Source organism: Gopherus evgoodei, chromosome 3 (assembly GCF_007399415.2).
Source record: "Gopherus evgoodei ecotype Sinaloan lineage chromosome 3, rGopEvg1_v1.p, whole genome shotgun sequence".
Classification (NCBI taxonomy): Eukaryota; Metazoa; Chordata; order Testudines; family Testudinidae; genus Gopherus; species Gopherus evgoodei.
The window spans coordinates 156,962,335-156,985,062 of record NC_044324.1 but is presented as its reverse complement, the minus strand read 5'-3'; the positions used below and the strand labels follow the sequence as shown (position 1 = coordinate 156,985,062).

At 41.5% G+C, this 22,728-nt stretch overlaps 1 protein-coding gene across 1 annotated transcript in view; it reads right to left on the bottom strand.

Moving 5' to 3' along the window:
* The window catches only part of LOC115647566 (visual pigment-like receptor peropsin), a 51,515-nt gene that overhangs the window by 3,496 nt on the left and 25,291 nt on the right, over nucleotides 1-22,728 (bottom strand). The window contains exons 3-4 of the mRNA XM_030554280.1: nucleotides 6,034-6,133; nucleotides 1,802-1,906 (exon numbers count right to left, since the gene is read on the bottom strand). Of these exons, the coding sequence (XP_030410140.1) occupies nucleotides 1,802-1,906; nucleotides 6,034-6,133 (205 nt within the window). The remainder of the gene's footprint in view (nucleotides 1-1,801; nucleotides 1,907-6,033; nucleotides 6,134-22,728) is intronic.

Sequence of the window (22,728 nt, the reverse complement as noted above, 5' to 3'; positions counted from 1 at the left end):
GCTTACCCCATCTTCCACAGAGCCGGGGGACACACTGCAGAGGGAGCTTTCAGGCAGCAGCAGCTGCGGTCTGGTCTCAGCTTGCTGATCTAATGAACAAAGCAGTGTACTTCTGACCCCACTCTTCATACTTAAAGGGGAAATGCGCATCTCTCTCTCACTCACACACGCACACACACGCACAGGCACAGGGTGTGTGTCTCTGTCTCTGTCTGCCCTCCCTCTTTTCCTGCTGCCTTGTACAATAAGAATGTGAGAGTTAACCCCTGAGGGCTCAGCCAATTGCTAGTTCATCATTTAACAGTAAGGCATTCCCTGGGAAATATCGCACTGTCTGACTCCACCACCTCAACCAAGCTTCACAATCATCATCACTGTGTACCAGTATTAAACAGTTTGTTTAAAACTTATAGTGTGTGTGTGTATATATATATATATATATATATATATTAGCCTTTTGTCTGCTGAAAAAAATTTCCTTGGAACCTAACCCCCTCATTTACATTAATTCTTATGGGGAAACTGGATTCGCTTAACATTGTTTTGCTTAAAGTCGCATTTTTCAATGTTAAGTGAGGAGTTACTGTACAGCAAATGGCACAGATAATGGGAACACACTTGACAAAAACTGAGATCAGACATAAATTGCAAACTAGAGCATACACAACTTTTTCAGTTATAAAGGGGCTACAGATGCTTAGATAATGGGCCAGATTTACAAAGGAATTTAGGTGCCTTAAGATGCAGATAGGCACCTAGTGGGATTTCAAAGGCGCCTATGTAAGATAGGCATTTAACAGAAGGTCAAGGGAATTAGACATCTAATGAGTGCTTTTGTATATCCCACTAGGCACTTATCTGCATCTTTAAGCACCCAAACCCCTTTGTAAATTTGTCCCAGTAACAAAATATTGAGTTTGACTCATAGCGATAGAGCCTGCCTATATATTTCACCCTTGAACAAAGGTTGGAATGAAGGATTCAAGGACTCCCCAAAATGAAATGAGCAGCAGGGTTTTCTAAACAGTTTTAAAAAAAATTAATTAGGTTGACTGCTCAAACAACCATTGCAATAAAATATATCACAGATAAGAAAAGCATGAACCAAAGTTTTAGCTGTTTGCACAGTCAAGTATTTACAATCCCTGGAAAAGTTAAACAGGTGAAACCTGCATGATTCAGCAATGGAACTCATATTAGCATCAAATGACAAGACCTAATCAAAAATAACTTCTCTTAATTCTCCATAACTGATGAAGTTTAAATGGGATGAATTAACTTTCAGAAGACGGAGACAGAAAATTGATTACTTACCCTGAGCTAAAAGACATTGGTCTTATCCATATTTAACATAAAAAGTTCTGATGCACTTATCTGGATACATTCAGTAAGAACCTTGCAAACCAAAGGTGAAATCCTGCCTCTATTGAAATCAATGGCAAAACTCCTACTGACTTCAGTGGGGCCAGAATTTCATCCCACAAGTATATTGTATGGGGAAATATTGGAAAGGATGTATACATCTGGACAAAGTAGCACATAAGCAGTACTTTCATCCATGTAATGTAATATCACTGATTAGTAGAAGATGTAGAAAAAGTACCATGCCCAAAACTGAGATTTGAGGAATACCCAGAGTACAACCATAAGCATTCCCTGGATAAATTATTCTTTATGAATTATACTCCCAGCTCTACCGATAATCAGTCTGCTCAACAAGATAAGAGGGAAATCATCTTTGTTCTCTTAAAAGCAAATGTGCCAATTGTGTCACTGAAAGAATGCATGAGAGGCCTTTTACCTGTATAACTGCCCCATCCAAATATTGGAGCCACTGACCAGAAGAAAGCTGCAATCCAGATGAGAACCAGGGCCACAGTGATGCTGCTGTTGCTCATGCAATGCCCTGGAACATACAGCACAGTGAGAAAATGGCACTTAATACGCTGACCCTTTCCAGATGAAATCTATTCACATTGGACTACTGTAAAGACCATGGAGGGCTAATTGGGGGAATCCTGGTACTTGAGATAATTCCCAGACTAAAAAAAAGTTTTTAAATGAAAGGTAAGGTTGAAAGTATATATCAGTGACTTGAATGTTCAAGATTTTGCAAGGACATTGGAGTTAGATGAAATTAGGGTAGATTAAAAAGTGATAGATAAATTAGATATGAGAGAATTAGGAAATTCAGTATTATAGCTACAAGAAACATATATGAACTTTGCTGTTTTGTAAACCTTTAAAAAGACAGGAAATTATAAGCTTAATTTAACATGAAAAAAGAAAAACGATGGAAAGAATGGAAATTCACAAGTATAGGATTCAAATAATGTTAACTCTGCCCCCACACTGGTAGCCAGAGGAAAACAAATCAGAAACTCAAACTACCTTATTCATCCAGCAGAACACTTTCATCTCATCCATGATCAGAGAAACCAGAATAACTTACTCTTAATCATACAGTGGTTGTGCCAGTTCCCGCCTTCTTTAAAGGGATAGAAAAGCCATAGAAAAAGACATCCTTTACCTGACTAGATTAGCAAAGTACTCGCCTCACTTTTCATTAAGATTCCATGTGCCATCACTTACACAAATATCATTAGGCGCATGTGCTGCGGTCTGCACATGCAAATCTCTCAGTGCCAGACAACATATAGGACAAGTATTTTAATCTATTACATTTGAAATAAATTTCTGCTTTCCAGACAATAGGTGTAGACAACTGGCTACATATATTTTTCTGGGGTTGTCTGGTTGTGACGTGTGATAGGATTTAGCCCAGAGTCCAGCCTGCTCAAATACTATGAGTGTCTTCTGGAATGACCCTTACATTTAACTCTGGCACAGATATCTCAGATATGTATTTTAATAAAGTTATTGCTTTCCCCATACTTATCACTTTTCCTACAGAATTTGAGCCTCAGGTGTGTCAAAGGCAAAAGGCTTTTAGTCACTCACATTTCTAATAGTTTTAATTAATGAATTCCACTCTCTTCTCTTCTTTGTCCTTGATTCCCAAGCTGTTGATGATGTCATTGGATGGGAGGGGTTCTGAATGATCCTACTTATTAAATATAGGAAATGTTTTCAACCTGAGTCCCCCAAGTGCTCCACTGTGTCCTCCCTTACTCTCCCATACCCTCCCCTGTCAGGGATAGTTGAGCACAGTTTCCATAGAGCTCCTTGAGTATCTGGCCTGACTCCAGTGATAATGAACCTGCAGTTTCTGCAGTGGCTTGGCTGCATCAATGGCCCTTGATAATGTTGCAGGCAGCAGCAGCAATAAAGGAATGGGAAAAGCCATGTGGGCCTAATTCTGATTTATACGGAGGCACTTTACACTATGCAGCAGTATAAAAGTGGCCTTAAAGTGAGAGTAAATTGCATTTACACCCCTTTACACTGCTGGAGTGGCATAAGGGGCCTTAGAGTAAATGAGAATCTGGCTTATACATATGTTTAATCTTCAATTGTGTAAGTATTCAAAGCAGGCTTTTTAAGTACTTTCCTCTAGCCAGCAGAAGTTTTGGAAGCTTGGCTACAATGCATGCAGCCCTGCTCCCTGCATCGATGCAATTAATGTGGTTCTCATAGGAGCAGTGGTAAGTTGCTGAAGAGGTAAAACTCTAAAAGAGGAAGATTTCTTTAGAGCACAGAGAGCTGTCCAGGACACTAGACTCCCTGCGGTTACTCAGGGCTAGATTCACAAAGGAACTCAGCCACTTTGGGCTAGATCCACAGAGATATTTAGACTCCTAATTTCCACAGAAATCATTTTCTTGGGCATGGGGTATTCTGGGGCAGATTTTTCTCAATCTCTCATGGGCACCAGAGAGAGAATTACTGTCAGAGGTTAGGGCACTCATCAGGGATGTGAGCGAGCCAGGTTCCAGTCCCTCTGCTCCAATGCATATTTAATTGTTTATACACAGTGGAACAGCCTCAACGGGAAAGACTGAGACCGACCCCTGAATAGCCCATAGGCGAATGGTTAGGGCACTCTCCTGAGATGGGTGGAAAACCAAAATTCAAGTTCCTTCTCCATATTAGACAGGGCGGGGGGATTGAACCCAGATCTCCACATCCTGGGTGATGGCCCTAACACTATTGGGCTAAAAGTTACAAAGGGGGCACGATCACATCCTCTGGCTGTTTTGTGTGGGTCTAGGTATGTCCAGAGCTTGCCTACCAAATTGGGCCCCACAGGCAAGATAGGTGGGGGAACACCTAATTTGAGGATCCTTCTGGGGCTTAGCTATGATGCCCAGGCACCTAGGCTGAGGTGGCTGTGACCTTGTTCTCTGGTAGAAACTTAGGTGAGAGAGACGTACATTTAAAATATGGCTAGATATGATACAATGAATACAAAATATGGAACACAGCGCAGCCTAATTCTGACTGCTCCAGCACCAGACTGAGTTAAAAATGGGCCTTAACAGATACATCAGTGACAAGGTGCATTGGTTCTGGTGCAAAGGTGGAACTTCCTGCAGAATATATATTGCATTGTCAGGGTTATTAGTGCCTGTGCAATTAGATATATTTATATAACACAGTAAATTTATACGGTTCTTTATGTACAGAGATTGAGACAGGATCCCTGCCCCAAATCTTACAGTGTAAGTCACCCAAACAAAGACAAAAGACAACACTGGAGTTGTGAGCTAGCATGGGAAACTATTGATTGGAAGAAGACAGGAAGAATTTCTGGAAGGAGTGGGTTTTAAAGAGGGATTTGAAGTAGGTGAGCAAGGGCTTTTGGTGGGAGATTTCTAACAGGATAGGAGATACAAAATGAATAATGAGAGAAGGACATCAATGGTTTGTTAAGTGGGATGATTGGATAAAGGGTGAGGAGCACATTGGGCGTAGGTGGGAATAAGAGCAGAAATGTAGATGGCGGCATGGTTATGTAGAGCTTTGTAGGTAGGTGACAACAAAGAGTATGAATTTAACAGAGTAAGAGATAGGAAGCCAATGGAGGTATTCAAAGTGGTGTAGAGCAGTGGGAGAGGGAGATAACTTTAGTAGTGGTAATTTGTATAGATTGGAGGGCATGGAGGTTAGAGAAGTATACAGTAAACAAGAAACCAGCACTTGGGGTTTTAGGGGCAGGGGTTGTAAGGAAAGGGTGATTTTTTGAGCTATTGCAGAGGAAGAAATGACAGGACTTAGTGAGAGAACTGGAGAAGGGAGAAATAGAGAGAAAAGCCAAAAATGGCATGCAGATTACAGGTCGAGGAGAAAGGAAGGAGAGTGGCAATGTCAAGGGAGCTAGGCAAGGGGTCTGGAGGAAGGTTTAGGAAGAAAGAAGTTCAGTGTTGAAATAGTGGGCCTGATTCTGACCTCACATGGTGTAAAAAGTACATTGTTGATCAGGTCCATTGAGTTTGAGATGGTGGTAGGGCATCCTAGAGACAATGGCAGAGAAGCTGTCTGAGATGCAAGACTGGATAGTGTTGCAGAAGTTTCAGGGAAGATCAGTAGATTTCAGTGTCTCTGGTTGACACCTAATCCTATTCACAGTGCCTGTTGCGAGCAGGCAAAAGACCATAGAGCAGGCAAAACACCACTGAGAACAAAAATGCATTTGTGGAGGGAAGTGTCCCAAGTCAGGTCTATTAATGGCTGGCAACTGCCCTAAACTTCATTTCTTACATGATGAAATTCACCTCTTTGCAGAGGGACATATGCACCACTGAAGTGCCATTTACACTCTATTTGGAGGAACTTAAGTGATACATAAGGTTAGTGTTGGCCCTCTGCACAGGGGTCAATTCTACTCACAGTGAAGTGAATGTGCCAAGAATAATCCTTCTCTTATTTGGGTTCATTTGAAAAATGTTTGATGGAAGCAGATTTCCAACAGAAGTTATTGGGCTTGATTTTGATTTCCCCACATATCCATTTGACACTGTGTTACTCCACTGACTTCAAGGGAGTTACTCTTGATTTTCACCAAGGTAACTGAAGGCAGAGTCAGACCATCGCTATTTTTAATTCCTTCAAATGTGTTGTTGAAGACCTTACCTCTGTCTGGATGGCAGCCCTTTATGTAGCGAGTCACACTGATCACTGTAAGGGTATTAATGCTAGCCAGGCCAAACAGAAGTGTCAGAAAGCCATCAATCTGGAAAAACAAATAAAAAAGGGGTTTTGTTCCCACAACCAAACTGCAGAATGACAAGGGGGTTGGACTGAGGGGAACTGTTGGGAATGCTCCAGTGGTTTTATATTAATGTTCTTGAAAGTTTTTCCAAAAGCCCAAATGCCAGTGAAATATAAAATGTCAGAGGTCGTTACCATCTCTGTGATCAGTGAACAATTAGACACTGAAAACTAGATGCGGTATGTCATGTGGGTAATGTGAATGTAAAACAAACAAGCAAACACCTTCTGAAATACATCCTCCCAAAATACAAAGTTACGGAATGAAAGAGAAAAAAGACTGAACAGGAGAAAGGGGATTGGATGCAACAATCCTCATTATATAGAGACAAATATGTAAACTGAACACATGAAGTTTAGGTTAAGGTGGCAGTAGCAATAGGAAGAATGCAAGACGTAATCAACTTAGCTGAGTGGAAAAAAAAGATTTTGAAAACATCCAAACCTAAATCAGCCAGATTATTTACCTTTGAACAATGCTAGTCATATTTATTACAGGTATTTGTAAAACTGACTCAGGTCCTGATCCACACAGGTATGGCTACACAAACCCTTTTGCCTGTGTAGAGCACCAGTGAAGTCAATGACCCCCCTAGCAATCTATGCGCAGGATGGTTACAATTAAACTAGGTTAATTCATGGATATAAGAAAGAAGTTCCTGCTGAATCTAGCCAGCTGTTAGTGAATACTGTGTGACTGGGAGGTGATCTGCATAAAATCTTTGCAGGCTTAATCTAATTTTCAAAAGCTTGGAACAGATGCAAACATAGTTTGAGCTAGACAGTCACTTGGAGGTATAAGTTCCACATTAAACCGAGCAGGAAAACTGATGTAAATGGCCCCACATTGTACCTTGCAAGAATTTGGTATTCAATCGTTCCATAAATAAAAACCCTGCAACTTAAACCAGTTCAATATTCTGGCTAAATATATTCAATCCTCACATAAATGGCACAACTTTCATTGAATTCATGCCCAAATTTGGCCTGAGGACATTGTGAATGAGGTGAATATAAATTAAAGTTGGTGTGATATGCTTTATCTTACACCCTTCTCCTGGTTGCTTTTCTTGCAACAAACCCCCTCGCGCTTTCTCAGAGTATTGTTTACATTCATTTTGCAGAATCACTGAATAGTAAATCAGTGCAAGATGCACTATTATGGCATTTACACAGCTCCTTATATCAGATTTATGATCAACTTACACCTGATGTGTAACTGAAACTAATGTACATGTCACAAAAAATATGAACCAACAATTCCCATGGATGCAGCATCTGCTTACTCCAGGTCGCATTTGCCTGAATTTGTCCTGTTGTCTCTCAGGATTAGTTAAACACCTGGAAATGCAAATGTACTGTACACTTCATTAAGCTTATGGAAGCAAATAGCTGCTGCTCTGCTGTGTGCTATATCTGTACTGCACCAATCCAGATAACAACATACACAAGGACTACTGTAAATCTACACAAGTCATAAGCTTAAAAATAGTACTAGTTATTGCTCAGAACCAAACAGTGTTTCAGGAATCATGTGAACAGTGGAAAATCTGAACATAAGGCTAAAAAGCAGTAATAATAAAATACATATAAAGTGTCAGGGCCAGATCCTCAGTGGGTGTAAACTAGTACAGCTCGACTGAAGTCATTATGTGTCTGCTGAGGATATAACAATATACCTTCTTTGCCTCCAAAGATGACAACAGTTATTCTCCCATCCCCATTTCCCCATCATTAGTAGACATGTGTTATAAACAGATAGCTAAGGGTTAATGTCTCTTTCACCTGGAAAGGAGTAACCTGAAACACCTGACCAGAGGACCAATCAGGAAACAAGACTTTTTCAAATCTGCGTGGAGGGAAGTTTTGGGTGTGAGTTCTTTGTTCTTTGTCTCGTGTCTGACCCTCTCGGCTCTGAGAGTGATCTTTCTGTCTCCTGGCTTTCTAATCTTCTGTTTTCAAGTTGTAAGTACAAAGATAGACAATATGTTTATATATATATATTTTTTTGTATTTACATGTGTGTAGTTGCTGGAGTGTTTTGAATTGTATTCTCTTTGGATAAGGCTGTTTATTCACTTTTTTCTCTTAAGCAATTGACTCTGTATTTGTCACCTTAATACAGAGAGACCATTTTTATGTCCTTTTCTTTCTTTCTATAAAGCTTTCTTTTTAAGACCTGTTGGAGTTTTTCTTTAGTGGGGACTCCAGGGAATTGAGTTTGCAGCTCACCACGGAATTGGTGGGAGGAAGAAGTCAGGGGGAAAATCTCTGTGTGTTAGATTTACTAAGCCTGACTTTGCATACCCTCTGGGTGAGGGGGGAAGTACCTGTGTTTTCCAGGACTGGAAACAGGGAGGGTGGAGTCCCTCTGTTTAGATTCACGGAGCTTGCTTCTGTATATCTCTCCAGGAACCCAGGGAGGGAACACCTGGAGGGGGGAAGGGAAATGGTTTATTCCCCTTTGTTGTGAGACTCAAGGCATCTGAGTCTGGGGGTCCCCCAGGGAAGGTTTTGGGGAGACCACAGTGCGCCAGGCACTGTATAGATTCCTGGCTGGTGGCAGCTTTACCAGGTCCAAGCTGGTAACTAAGCTTGGAGGTTTTCATGGTAACACCCATATTTTGGACGCTAAGGTCCAGATCTGGGAAAAATGTTATGACATGGTGGCAGTGGTGGGATAGATAGAATCCAGAAGCCAGTAGGAATATTATATTTTTCTTTTCTCTGCTAGGGGCTTTTAAGCAGAGAGGGTTTGGTTTTAAAAAGAACCAGAGAGAATTTTTTTTTCTGCTCTCTCTTGCAGTTTTTGGCTTGCATATTAAGCAAGGAACCATTAAGGAACTATTAAGGGTCTTTTGTGAGACAATAGCACTCCCATTGAGAGTCAAGTATCCAGCAATACACATGCAAATAAAGTGGTTTTTCTGGTTTACTTTACATTTAAAAGATTAGCTAGAGGAAGAAAGGGAAAAAGGCACTGTTGCTAGGCAGACCCCAGGAGGCAACAGAGAACCTGCAGTTCAGAAGATAAACACCGGAGGGCACCCCAACACAAGAAAACAGGAACCAGAATGTCACGAAAACCAGAAGCTGTACAGCTGGAAGCAACGGAAAAACAAATAGAACTGCTCAGAACACAAATGGCCAGAAATGAGGCAACTCACAAACAAGAGATGGAAAGGCTACAAAAAGAACAAGATGCCAAAAATGCAGCCCACCACAGGAAACAAGAAGAAGAAGAGGCAGCCTACAGAAGACAAATAGAACTCCAAAGGGAGACCCACTGACAGGCCATGGAATTAGAAAAGGCTAAGCAACAGGCTCCAGCCAATCCTAACAACCCTTCACCAATTATGGTTCCACATCCCAAAAAATTTCCCACCTATAAGGCAGGTAATGACACTGAGGCCTTCTTGGAAAATTTTGAAAGAGCCTGTCTTGGGTACAGCATCTCTGAAGACTAGTACATGGTAGAATTGAGGCCGCAGCTCAGTGGACCTTTAGCAGAGGTGGCGGCTGAAATGCCAAAGGACAGAATGAACGATTATAAACTGTTTCAAAACAAGGGCAGATTAAGAATGGGGATAGCCCCGGATCATGCCCGTCGGCGTTTCAGAACCCAAAAGTGGAAACCAGATGTGTCATTTCCCAAACACGCCTACTACGTTGGGAAAAATTATGAGGCCTGGATATCAGGACACAATGTTCAAACCTTGGAAGAACTGCACCTCCTCATACAAATGGAGCAGTTCTTGGATGGTGTTCCTGAGGACATAACACGGTACATACAAGATGGAAAACCCAAAAATCTCACCGAGGCGGGGGAGATTGGAGCCAGATGGATGGAAGTGGCAGAAAGCAAGAAAGCTACTGTCAAGGGAAAGATACCCCAGAGGGCACACCAACAATAAACCCTACAACCGAGGACAACCAAAGACCCCACCTACAACCCAAGGAAAGCCACAGACACACTATTCTTCCACCTCACCAGTCTACAGTAACCCACCTCAACCCAGTGACCAGTCAGATAGAAGATGCTTTAAGTGTAATGAACTGGGACATATAAAGACCAACTGCCCAAAGAACCCAAACCGAGTGCAGTTCATTACACCACCATCACCCAAAAGATCCCCAGGCCCAGATGCCTCTCAAATACCCTTGGAGCGAAGGGAAAATTTGAGAGTGGGCAGAAAGAAGGTTACTGTGTGGAGAGACACGGGGGCACAAGTGTCTGCTATCCACCAATCCTTCGTAGACCCCAATTTCATCAACCCAAAGGCCCAAGTGACAATTTACCCCTTCATGTCACAAGCTGTAGACTTGCCTACAGCTGAACTGCCTGTCCAGTACAAAGGCTGGTCAGGAATGTGGACTTTTGCAGTCTATGACAATTATCCTATCCCCATGCTACTGGGGGAAGACTTGGCCAACCAGGTGAAGCGGGCCAAGAGAGTGGGAATGGTTACACGTAGCCAAACCAGGCAAGCTTCGAGACCCATTCCTGTTCCTGAGCCGTCCACAGACGCCCCGTCTGTGTTACCAGAGACCCAGACAGAGATAGTGGACCCAGATTCCATGCCAACCACTGAAACAGCCACAGCACCTCCAGTCCCAGGCCCGGAACTGAAACAGCAACCAACACCAGCAAGTGCAACCACATCTTCAAACTCAATGCCAGAGGGCGCCAGCGAGCCAAAACTGGCAGAAGCAACAGACAGCCATATCCAAAAGTTTCAGCCAGAGCCTGAAATACCCTTAGGTGCACCAGCGGAGAGCGGTTCACCAGCAATGGAAACAACCCCATCACCTACATCGCTTCCAGAGGGAGCAATCCCAAGTCCACAGTCTGAGGAAGAATTGGTGACCCCAGCCTCAAGGGAACAGTTCCAGACTGAGCAGGAAGCAGATGACAGCCTTCAGAAAGCTTGGGCGGCGGCACGGAGCACTCCACCACCTCTCAGCTCTTCTAATCGATCCCGGTTTGTTATAGACCAAGGACTTTTATACAAGGAGATTCTTTCTGGAGGACACCAGGAAGAATCGCAGCCACAAAAACAGTTGGTGGTTCCAACTAAGTACCGGGGAAAGCTCTTAAGCTTAGCCCATGATCATCCCAGTGGCCATGCTGGGGTGAACAGAACCAAGGACCAGTTGGGGAAGTCCTCCCACTGGGAGGGGATGGGCAAGGACGTTGCCAAGTATGTCCAGTCTTGTGAGGTATGCCAAAGAGTGGGAAAACCCCAAGACCAGGTCAAGGCCCCTCTCCAGCCACTACCCATAATTAAGGTCCCATTTCAGCGAGTAGCTGTGGATATTCTGGGTCCTTTCCCAAAAAAGACACCCAGAGGAAAGCAGTACGTACTGACTTTCGTGGACTTTGCTACCCAATGGCCGGAAGCAGTAGCTCTAGGCAACACCAGGGCTAACACTGTGTGCCTGGCCCTAACAGACATTTTTGCCAGGGTAGGTTGGCCCTCTGACATCCTTACAGATTCAGGATCTAATTCCTGGCAGGGACCATGCAAAAACTGTGGGAAACTCATGGTGTGAACCACTTGGTTGCCACCCCGTACCACCATCAAACCAATGGCCTGGTGGAAAGGTTTAATGGAACTTTGGGGGCCATGATACTTAAATTCATCAACGAACACTCCAATAATTGGGACCTAGTGTTGCAGCAGTTGCTGTTTGCCTACAGGGCTGTACCACATCCCAGTTTAGGGTTTTCACCGTTTGAACTTGTGTATGGTCACGAGGTTAAGGGGCCATTACAGTTGGTGAAGCAGCAATGGGAGGGGTTTACGCCTTCTCCAGGAACTAACATTCTGGACTTTGTAAGCAACCTACAAAGCACCCTCCAACACTCCTTAGCCCTTGCTAAAGAGAACCTAAAGGATGCTCAGGAAGAGCAAAAGGCCTGGTATGACAGACATGCCAGAGAACTTTCCTTCAAGGTAGGAGACCAGGTTATGGTCTTGAAGGCACAACAGGCCCATAAGATGGAAGGCACAACAGGCCCAAAACAGGTTATGGTCTTGAAGGCACAACAGGCCCATCGTGGGAAGGACCGTTCACGGTCCAAGAGCGCCTGGGAATGGTGAACTACCTCATAGCATTTCCCAATTCCTCACTAAAGCCCAGAGTGTACCATGTTAATTCTCTCAAGCCTTTCTATTCCAGAGACTTACAGGTTTGTCAGTTTACAGTCCAGGGAGATGATGCTGAGTGGCTTGAAGGTGTCTACTACGACGGGAAAAAAGATAGTGGCATGGAGGAGGTGAACCTCTCCACAACCCTGGAACGTCTGCAGCGGTGACAAATCAAGGAGCTGTGCACTAGCTTCACCCCATTGTTCTCAGCCACCCCAGAACGGACTGAACGGGCATACCACTCCATTGACACGGGTAATGCTCACTCCATTAGAACCCCACCCTACCGGGTGTCTCCTCATGCCCAAGCTGCTATAGAACAGGAGATCCAGAACATGCTACAGAGGGGTATAATCCGCTCATCTACAAGTGCATGGGCATCTCCAGTGGTTCTGGTACCCAAACCAGATGGGGAAATATGCTTTTGCGTGGACTACCATAAGCTAAATGCGGTAACTCGTCCGGACAACTATCCAATGCCATGCACCGATGAGCTATTGGAGAAGTTGGGACGTGCCCAGTTCATCTCTACAATAGACTTAACCAAGGGGTACTGGCAAGTACCGCTAGATGAACCTGCCAAGGAAAGATCAGCATTCGTCACCCATGCGGGGGTGTAAGAATTTAATGTCCTTCCTTTCGGGCTGCGAAATGCACCCGCCACCTTCCAGAGGCTGGTAGATGGTCTACTAGCAGGACTGGGAAAATATGCAGTTGCCTACCTCAATGATGTGGCCATTTTTTCAGACTGCTGGCCCGAACACCTACTACACCTGGAAAAGGTCTTTGAGCGCATCAGGCAGGCCGGACTAACTGTTAAGGCCAAAAAGTGTCAAATAGGCCAAAACAGAGTAACTTACCTGGGACACCAGGTGGGTCGAGGAACCATAACCCCCCTACAGGCCAAGGTGGATGCTATCCAAAAGTGGCCTGTCCCAAAGTCAAAGAAACAGGTCCAATCCTTCTTAGGCTTGGCCGGGTACTACAGGCGATTTGTACCACACTACAGCCAAATCGCTGCCCCACTGACCGACCTGACCAAAAGGACCCAGCCAAATGCAGTTAAGTGGACTGATGAGTGTCAAAAGGCCTTTACCCAACTTAAGGCAACGCTCATGTCTGACACTGTGCTCAGGGCCCCGGACTTTGACAAGCCATTCCTAGTAACCACGGATGCATCTGAGCGTGGTATAGGAGCAGTTCTCATGCAGGAAGGACCGGATCACAACTTCCATCCTGTCGTGTTTCTCAGCAAGAAACTGTCTGACAGAGAAAGCCACTTGTCAGTCAGTGAAAAGGAATGCTACGCCATTGTGTACGCCCTGGAAAAGCTACGCCCATATCTTTGGGGACAGCGGTTCCAGCTACAAACTGACCATGCTGCGCTAAAGTGGCTTCATACTGCCAAGGGGAACAACAAGAAACTTCTTCGTTGGAGTTTAGCTCTCCAAGATTTTGATTTTGAAATTCAGCACATCCCAGGAGCTTCTAACAAAGTAGCTGATGCACTCTCCCGTGAGAGTTTCCCAGAATCCAGTAGTTAAAAAGTGTTCTTAAAATGGAAAAGTCTGTTAGTTATATACTTAGTGGTATATGTAAAGGTGCATGGGTTGTATTAATCTGTTTATTTTAAAGTTCTAGGAGGAAATCGCCGCCAGTGAGCTTCCCCACTGTCTGCAATTTGGGGGGCTTGTCATAAACAGATAGCTAAGAGTTAATGTCTCTTTCACCTGGAAAGGAGTAACCTGAAACACCTGACCAGAGGACCAATCAGGAAACAAGACTTTTTCAAATCTGCGTGGAGGGAAGTTTTGGGTGTGAGTTCTTTGTTCTTTGTCTTGTGTCTGACCCTCTCGGCTCTGAGAGTGATCTTTCTGTCTCCTGGCTTTCTAATCTTCTGTTTTCAAGTTGTAAGTACAAAGTTAGTTAGACAATATGTTTATATATATATATTTTTGTATTTACATGTGTGTAGTTGCTGGAGTGTTTTGAATTGTATTCTTTTTGGATAAGGCTGTTTGTTCACTTTTTTCTCTTAAGCAATTGACTCTGTATTTGTCACCTTAATACAGAGAGACCATTTTTATGTCCTTTTCTTTCTTTCTATAAAGCTTTCTTTTTAAGACCTGTTGGAGTTTTTCTTTAGTGGGGACTCCAGGGAATTGAGTCTGCAGCTCACCACGGAATTGGTGGGAGGAAGAAGTCAGGGGGAAAATATCTGTGTGTTAGATTTACTAAGCCTGACTTTGCATACCCTCTGGGTGAGGGGGGAAGTACTTGTGTTTTCCAGGACTGGAAACAGGGAGGGTGGAGTCCCTCTGTTTAGATTCACGGAGCTTGCTTCTGTATATCTCTCCAGGAACCCAGGGAGGGAACACCTGGAGGGGGGAAGGGAAATGGTTTATTCCCCTTTGTTGTGAGACTCAAGGCATCTGAGTCTGGGGGTCCCCCAGGGAAGGTTTTGGGGAGACCACAGTGCACCAGGCACTGTATAGATTCCTGGCTGGTGGCAGCTTTATCAGGTCCAAGCTGGTAACTAAGCTTGGAGGTTTTCATGGTAACGCCCATATTTTGGACGCTAAGGTCCAGATCTGGGAAAAATGTTATGACAACATGCCAACATCATTTCTCATTGAGGGACAATTATATTTCCTGATCAACTCAATCTACCAACGGAGCATACAAAAAATGGCAGGAAAATGAGACTTGTCATTCTGATTTAAAACAAAATACCGCACCATGATAACTAGAGCTAATTGAAACATTTTCAATGAAACAGCATTCCATCGGAGAATGCTGTTTGATTAAACTGAAATGTTTCATGAGAATGTGTCAATTTCTACTAAATTGGTGATTTAGATAATGTGAATGTTTTTCACCTTTATCATTTTGATTAATTTAATTTTGACTTTTGTATTAAAACATGTTATAATTCATTATTATATTTAATGTTTAGCATTATATCCTAGTATAGTGCTTTGACATTATTAAAACAAAACATTTTTACCTTATCAAAATAAAATACTTCACTTTTTCTTAGCTGAAATTTTCAACATTTCTATTTGACAGGAAAATTTTTAAATTTTGATTTTTCATTCTGATTTGGAACTGCAAAAAATGTTACTTCAGAATTTCCTGCAGAACAGAAATTCTATTTCCCAACCATTTCTAATTATAAACAAGGAAGCAGGACAACACTTACCAAACAATATATAGCAAGTAAGTAATCACTACCTTTCTTTAAATATCACCTTCTTTAAATGCACATCAGCATTTAAGTTACATCAGTCTAGTTTCCTTCCAATAGCAGTTTAGGGAGACCTGGTTCCCCTTTGCTACATACCAGGTGTCGATATTTAAACATGTGCAGAGTGGGTGTAAAATGCTACCATTTTGACTTGCAAAGGTATAGATGACTACACAAGGTGCATTGGATAATAAAGGAATCTATGAATCTGATCCAAAGTCCACTGAAGTCAATGGAAAGACTCCCCAATTGATTTCCATCAGCTTTGGTTTGGACCCTCTATGAGCATAAAATATGCTTATTTATGCATTTTGCCTTCTGACTTTGGCACCTTATCTAATACCCTCCTATTCATCTTTGATTCTGTTACATCCACAGGGATTTTACTTTGTAAGCCCCATATGTGGTTTATTGTGTTTGAATTGGGGAGAGTATTTGATAGTGTCTCATGCAGCCTTCCTCTCAAAATTAATTCAACTCAGCTTGGACAGACACATACCTCATGTGGACCAAAAACAGACAGCAGGCCCAAAACCAATACATAATGACAAATTGCAAAGTACTGAGGTCCTGGGAGGTGCTTAGTGGGGTACTGCAGATCTTAACATCTTCATTAATGGACTAGAAGAGAGATTAAAAAGCACATTAATGAAATTGCAAGAGGATATCAAATTCAGAGGAGCTGAAACCATAAACAGGACAGCGAAAGGCTACAAAAGAGGCCTAATGGGTGGAAGCAGGGACAATAAATAGCATCCTAAGATTCATCTTGGAAAAATAGCAACATATGTTTCAAGTACCTAAATACCAGGGTTAAAATCATATCAGACATAATGTCTTCAGTGCCCTCCACTGGGGTAGAGTGCCTGCCTTGTACTCCTAACCATCCTTAGCATGGCCCAGCCTCACAAAAGGCAAAGTGGAGCCCCAAATGGGACTTCCCAAATGTGTAGCAGACGGTGACTGAAAACAACATACATTTTGCAATTTGCATACTGCAGTAACTGTACATTGTTTCTACCTATATATTTTACCAATGAAAATACAATATTTGCTCTTTGGTTGTGGGTTAAAAGAGAAAGGGGATTAATTAAAGCACTATGCTTAGCACTAAGGAGCTGTCAGACCCACTAGCTTAGCCAGCTTTAGCCTTTTCTGCTCCTGTCTGGCTCACTCCCAGCTGCAGGTGTTAACTGTTGGCTAGCTCTAGGGGCATTGTTTCTTCTCTTCTTTATAAAATCAAGGTCAAGGTCAACTCAGGTTTCTCTCTCCCTATTCTTTACTCCCCCTTCCTTTCAGTGAACTTACTGTTGGCCCCTCAGCTGCTCTTTTCTAGGGATTTACTCCAGTTGCTGTCTCTCCATTATTCCTCTCTCAGGAATTTGCTGTCAACATCTGCAGTGCTGGGCGTGCAGGGGGCTTTGAGCTTCACAAACAGAGCTGAGTTGCAACACGCTCTGCATAATTATTTCCATTTTAGATACATATATAGCCCCCATTACCACAGCTGAGTGTCTCACTGTCTTTAACACATCTATCCTCCCACTTTTACAGATGGGGAACTGAGACTAGGTGACTTGTCTGGGGTCACACAGGAAGTGTGGTAGAGCAGGGACTCAAACTCAGGTCTCCCAAGTCATAGGCCAGGGCCTTAACCAGTGGACTATCCTTTAGATTTACAAACAAGGGAGTGGCTTACACACCAGGAAGATAGACAAAACATTTAAGCTAGTACAACAGGGTATTATTAGGTGTAGCGGAATAAAATTAAGACAGGAAAAATATTAATAGGGATACAATTGGGGATCCTCCTGCACTAGGGGGAAGAGGTCCAATAGCTCTTTCCAGCCTCTCGCTTCTATAGACCTAGGAGTTAGAGCCTGATCTCAGTTACACCCATATCTATTCAGAACCAGTATACGGTTCTGCTACAGTTATTCCAGATTTACAATTGCATTACTGAGATCAGAACTGAGCCCTAGATATCCACTCCAGTGCAAGGAGAGGAAGAGGAAATAGGAGGTGTCTCTTGAGGAGAAAAGGTGTGCCCAAGACTAATTATAGTCCATGCGCTTTAGAGACTTGTCAGCAAGATCTTTCTCACCCACCTCTACCCCTAAAAAGATAGCATAGATCATAGGTAGCAACAGAGACAGATCTACAGAATCCAAAGTAACTAGCAACCCAGAAAATACTAATTATCCAACCACAGTATCTTGAGTTGATAGCTAGAAATACTAATATAAGTACTGAGAATAAAGTAATCCATTTCTTTTCCAAATGTAAAGATAATTTGGCCCACCAGCTAAGGAAATACTAAAATATGTAGGAGAATAAATAAAATGTCTCTAATCTAAAATGTTAGTGTATCTTTTCATGCTTTCCCTCTTCAGCCATTACTTGATTCTCTTTTTCTCTTCTTCTACCTCCAGCCCATTCTTTCCTTCCATGGTCATAACATTTTCTGTTATTTCAGTGTAAGGCAGTGGTCATCATAATGTGACCGAAAGACCACTAGTGATCTGAACACTAACGCTACCCAATTCGTGATTCCTAGTGTTGAGAGGGGACTCCAATAACTGCAGACCTCTCACTTCATAAATTAATAGAGACAACATCAGGAAGTTTGTCTGATTTTAATTTTGACTCAATCAGATTTTATGCTAATATTTCTTAACGAGCAGGGAGATTAGCCAGTTTAAAAGCTTTTCTTTCAGGACTACACCAAAGCTGTTCCTTCTGCCACATAGATATTGACAGATTCTGCTTATCTTCTTTACTGGTTGCCTACAAGCTAAGACATGAACAAAAGGAAAATGTCATCCTTATTCTACTTTCTACTTCTCATGCTTTAGTTTAAATCTCATTATGTCCACAGTACACTATTTAAAACTCACAATGTGTAAAGCTCATAATGCCTCAAATTAGTTTCTTAAGCTTTGCTCTAAGATAGGAAGTGTCAGGAATCTCCCATGTACCAACAAGTTTTAGCAACGGACTGGATTCTCCTCTCAGTTAAACTGCTGTAGCCCTATTTGCTTCAATGGAGCTATTCTTATTGACATCACTGCGAGAGAAGAATATGTCTCAGTGGTTCTGATCTTAGATTAACAGAGATAGAATGGTATGAAAACAGATTGCTAAAGTAGCAACTGTGTGTCAATTTAGGCTGAAACACTAGTCTCCCCATTGCTGACTGCTCAAGATAGAGGACACAAATCTGATTCTGTGAATCTACTGTTCCTTCCTAAACTGCATGTGCTTCTCCATAGACTAAGCTGTCCCGTTGTTGTCCTCTAGTTAATATGATGAGTCTATCAAGAAAAACTAACCAAATGATAGAGATTATTTTCCCCTGTATATATTAAACCTGTCACAGTCTAGTCCCCAGAAATAACATTTAAAAATGCAAAAAAATGATTCCAAATTCATATCATGTAAATAAAAAACAACAGAATCCCCAACCCAGAAACAAAAGGAGAAATCTAAATACTCTCTATTCAAACCACTTCACCAAAAAAGACTAAGGCAATAGAGAGAGTCCTCAGAGTATTCCCTAAACATCAGCATATTCTGTTGGGTTTTTTGCACCAAGTGGGGAAGTAAATTCCATTTATATCAAATAAAAACAACCTTCTCCTCACCCTCCTACCAATTCTCCATGAGTGTAGTTTGAGCAACATAGCTCATTTCAACTGTGAGGTCAAACAGAAGAGATCCCAAGGTACACAATCCAAACCAACAACTGGAACTGCATTTGGAAATGAATTAGAAACCACTGCTGTCTCTGACTTCCTCCCTGCCCACAACATTGCTAATCTGGGTGGTTGCATTCTGTATTAGCTGAAATGTCTGAGCGGTCATCAAGGGCAGCCCCATGTAGAGGTCAGACAATAATCCAATGCATTAAGGGTTTCTAAACCAAAAAGCACTTAGTTTAATAGTAAGCCAAGTTTAAATCATTAAGTGAGAACAGGTTGTACTCAACATTTTATATTCATCAGATTAATGAATCATTCTGCCCAACGAATGTAAAAAAACTCGTTCAGTATCATTACATGCAAAAAAAAGAGGATATTAATGCAGTACTGAGGATGCACAGTTAAGCACTCTAAAATAGAGAAATACAAAATTCAAGGTTGGACAATCAACCGTAAGTCTCCCCCATTGCATGTTTTGCAATACAATACAGTCTTACACTCTGTGACCATACACTATTTCCAAACTAATACAATATCATATTGTACAATGTTTTCTACAACCTTAGATACTAGCATCTAAGATTAATGGTATGATCAAAAAATTAAAGGCATTATTGTAATGTATACATGCACTGGGATAGAATTAAAGCTGTGCAATTATCCACAATGTTCACTGATACCTGAACTCTTAAATGTTCAGCCTTGGTCTTGCATAAATACTTTTTCCATTTCATTTGTTAGCATTTTCTAGAGAAAAAGAAAAACAGAAATGTGTCCCATTGCATACTAGTAGTTGCCAGACATCAAAGGTCAATTGGTGGGTCTAAAAATATAATTAACAACAGAGAGCAGATTCTGATCTTCTTATTTATATTAATCAGGACTCTGCTGATTTGAATGGAGTTATTCTAGATTTACGCTGGCATAACTGAGATCAGAATCAGGCCCTATCAGCTAAAGGTTGACTCATAGCTATTGGTATTGCAGTTCATTCGTTTAGTTACTTGCGCATATACTGATATATAGCCATGTAAGTGCATGAGGTCAAGTTGGTCCCAGGACGACATCATTTTAAATATGCATAACATTAAAATGACCGAACTGATTTCCTTCAAATTTCCCTTTATCTCAGTAAGAACTGAAAAAAAAAAAAAAAAACCCAAACAAACCCCACATTTGAAGAAAATGTGTTCAGTACTTTTAAAGTTACACATATGGAAAGTATTTGAAAAGTATGTTCTGGATTACATAAAAGCATTCTATGGGCTTGATCCTGCATAGGACAAGTGTGGAAAACTGTGTGTTGAAATCCAAGGTTAAGTCTCACAAGCAGAATAGGAAGCACAGAGGAACCTTTTCCTGCATTACTGAGATATTGGTATGTGGCTGCAAAAAGGGTGTATCCTGGTCACAGAGTCATCTTTATTTCCTGGCACCAGTCTCCTGACATGGGTCAGGGTTACACAAAGTTAATTACCCTATCACATGACAGTGATCAGTATCTACTGACTCTAGCACTACAGTTATAGTAATGACTAAATTACTTCTGCTCAGCAGCTGGAATAAGACTAAGGGGAATGCATAGATAAAGTTTAGCAGACACGGGATTTGAGCTAAAGGAAAGGAACATTCTTCAAAAAGGAATATTCTCCACTCTTGCAAGAAACGGTAAACATCATGGACTTGAGACTGACCACCTTCAGTGTGGAGGAAATTACATAGTACTTAACTTCACCTGGGTTAATGATTAGCCTTTACTTAGCTTTGCACTGGAGGGCAAAGATCTCATATACATTGCGGTGCACCATGCAATGTCTAAATGCACACCTATAAATTTTTGAAATAGAGAGGATGTCACTCTCAGAACTTATGGTAGAACTCACAGGCCTGATTATCTTGTCCCAGTGAGCACACCTGGATATACCAAGTTCTTGGTTCCCAGATCTGTGCTCACATTACTAGACCATTACACATTTCTCACATCTCTCTCTCTCTCTCACACACATACACATACACATACACAGAATGGTTCACATCATTATTTTTTGTTTGCGCACATAAGTATAACTGTTGGTAGCAGTTACACCTGAAGAAAGAATATCTTCTGAGATTAAGGCAGAAAACACTTTACTGGTAATCTGTTCAGCAGCTAAAAAAAGCTGCATCACAGCCAACAATAAGGTTTTTTTTTAAATGTAACTCCGATAGAGCCAAATATATTTTTATTTGTGATAGTGCCAACTAGTGACTCCTGATAACATTACAACACACATGCGCAAAATTAGTAGAACTATGAACAATTTGGACTTCATATAGCCAAGAATAATATTGTTTTCAAATAATTAAAGATTTACAGAATAAACAAATTGCCATTTGGAAACATCTTGATATCAGTGGAATAATAAAAGCATAAGAAGATAAGAATGGCCATACTGGGTCAGACCAAAGGTCCATCTAGCCCAGTATCCTGTCTACAACAGTGGCCAATGACAGGTGCCCCAGAGGGAATGAAAGAACAGGTAATCATCAACTGATCCATCCCCTGTCGCCCATTCTCAGCTTCTGGCAAACAAAGGCTAGGGACACCATCACTGCCCGTCCTGGCTAATAGCCATCAATGAACCTATCCTCCATGAACTTATCTACTTCTTTTTTGAACCCTGTTATAGTCTTGGCCTTCACAACGTCCTCTGGCAAAGAATTCCACAGGCTGACTGGACACTGTGTGAAAAAATACAGTCCCTACTTTCAGTATTTTCCCAATTAGACAACACACTGTAGACAATAAATACACTGTAGACAATAAATCCTTCTGAAAAAGTGGGAAAGTATTTACTACCCCCAAGATTTAATAATTATATACTCATAAAATAAGAACCACTGCTGGATGAAATATTGATAATGAAGCATACATTATTTCCAAATCTTACAAAAACTTCATTGGAATTAATATTTCAGTGGTGTGAAATCATATGAAATTCTTTGGCAAAAATTCACATAATTTTTTCACCAAAAAATTGGCTAGTGGGCCTTCAGAACACTATCCACCTCCACATGACACCTAGTAACTATTGCCGGTTGAATTTTTTTATGTGAAACTTTTTCCTCAAAGTGGGGTTATGGTGAAAAATCAAAATTTTCATAGAAAAATTGTTCTTGAAAAAAAATTCAGATTTTCATTGAAAAACTGAACAGTTTTTTTTCCCCTCCCAGTTTTTGGAAATCAGAAAACTTCCTGTTTGAAACCTTTTGGTTGTCAACAACATTTTGGTGTTTGGATTTTCACTGAAACCCTGAATTTTTTTGCAGAGATTTTTTTTGAAAAAAATTTTTTTTTTCAAAATGCATTATGGGAAATCATTTCCTAACCAGCTGTACTAGAAATGCAATGCTACCTTGTGTATTACACATATTTTACTCTGACAGGTGTTTTTTATGTGTTGCCTCAGTAATGGAA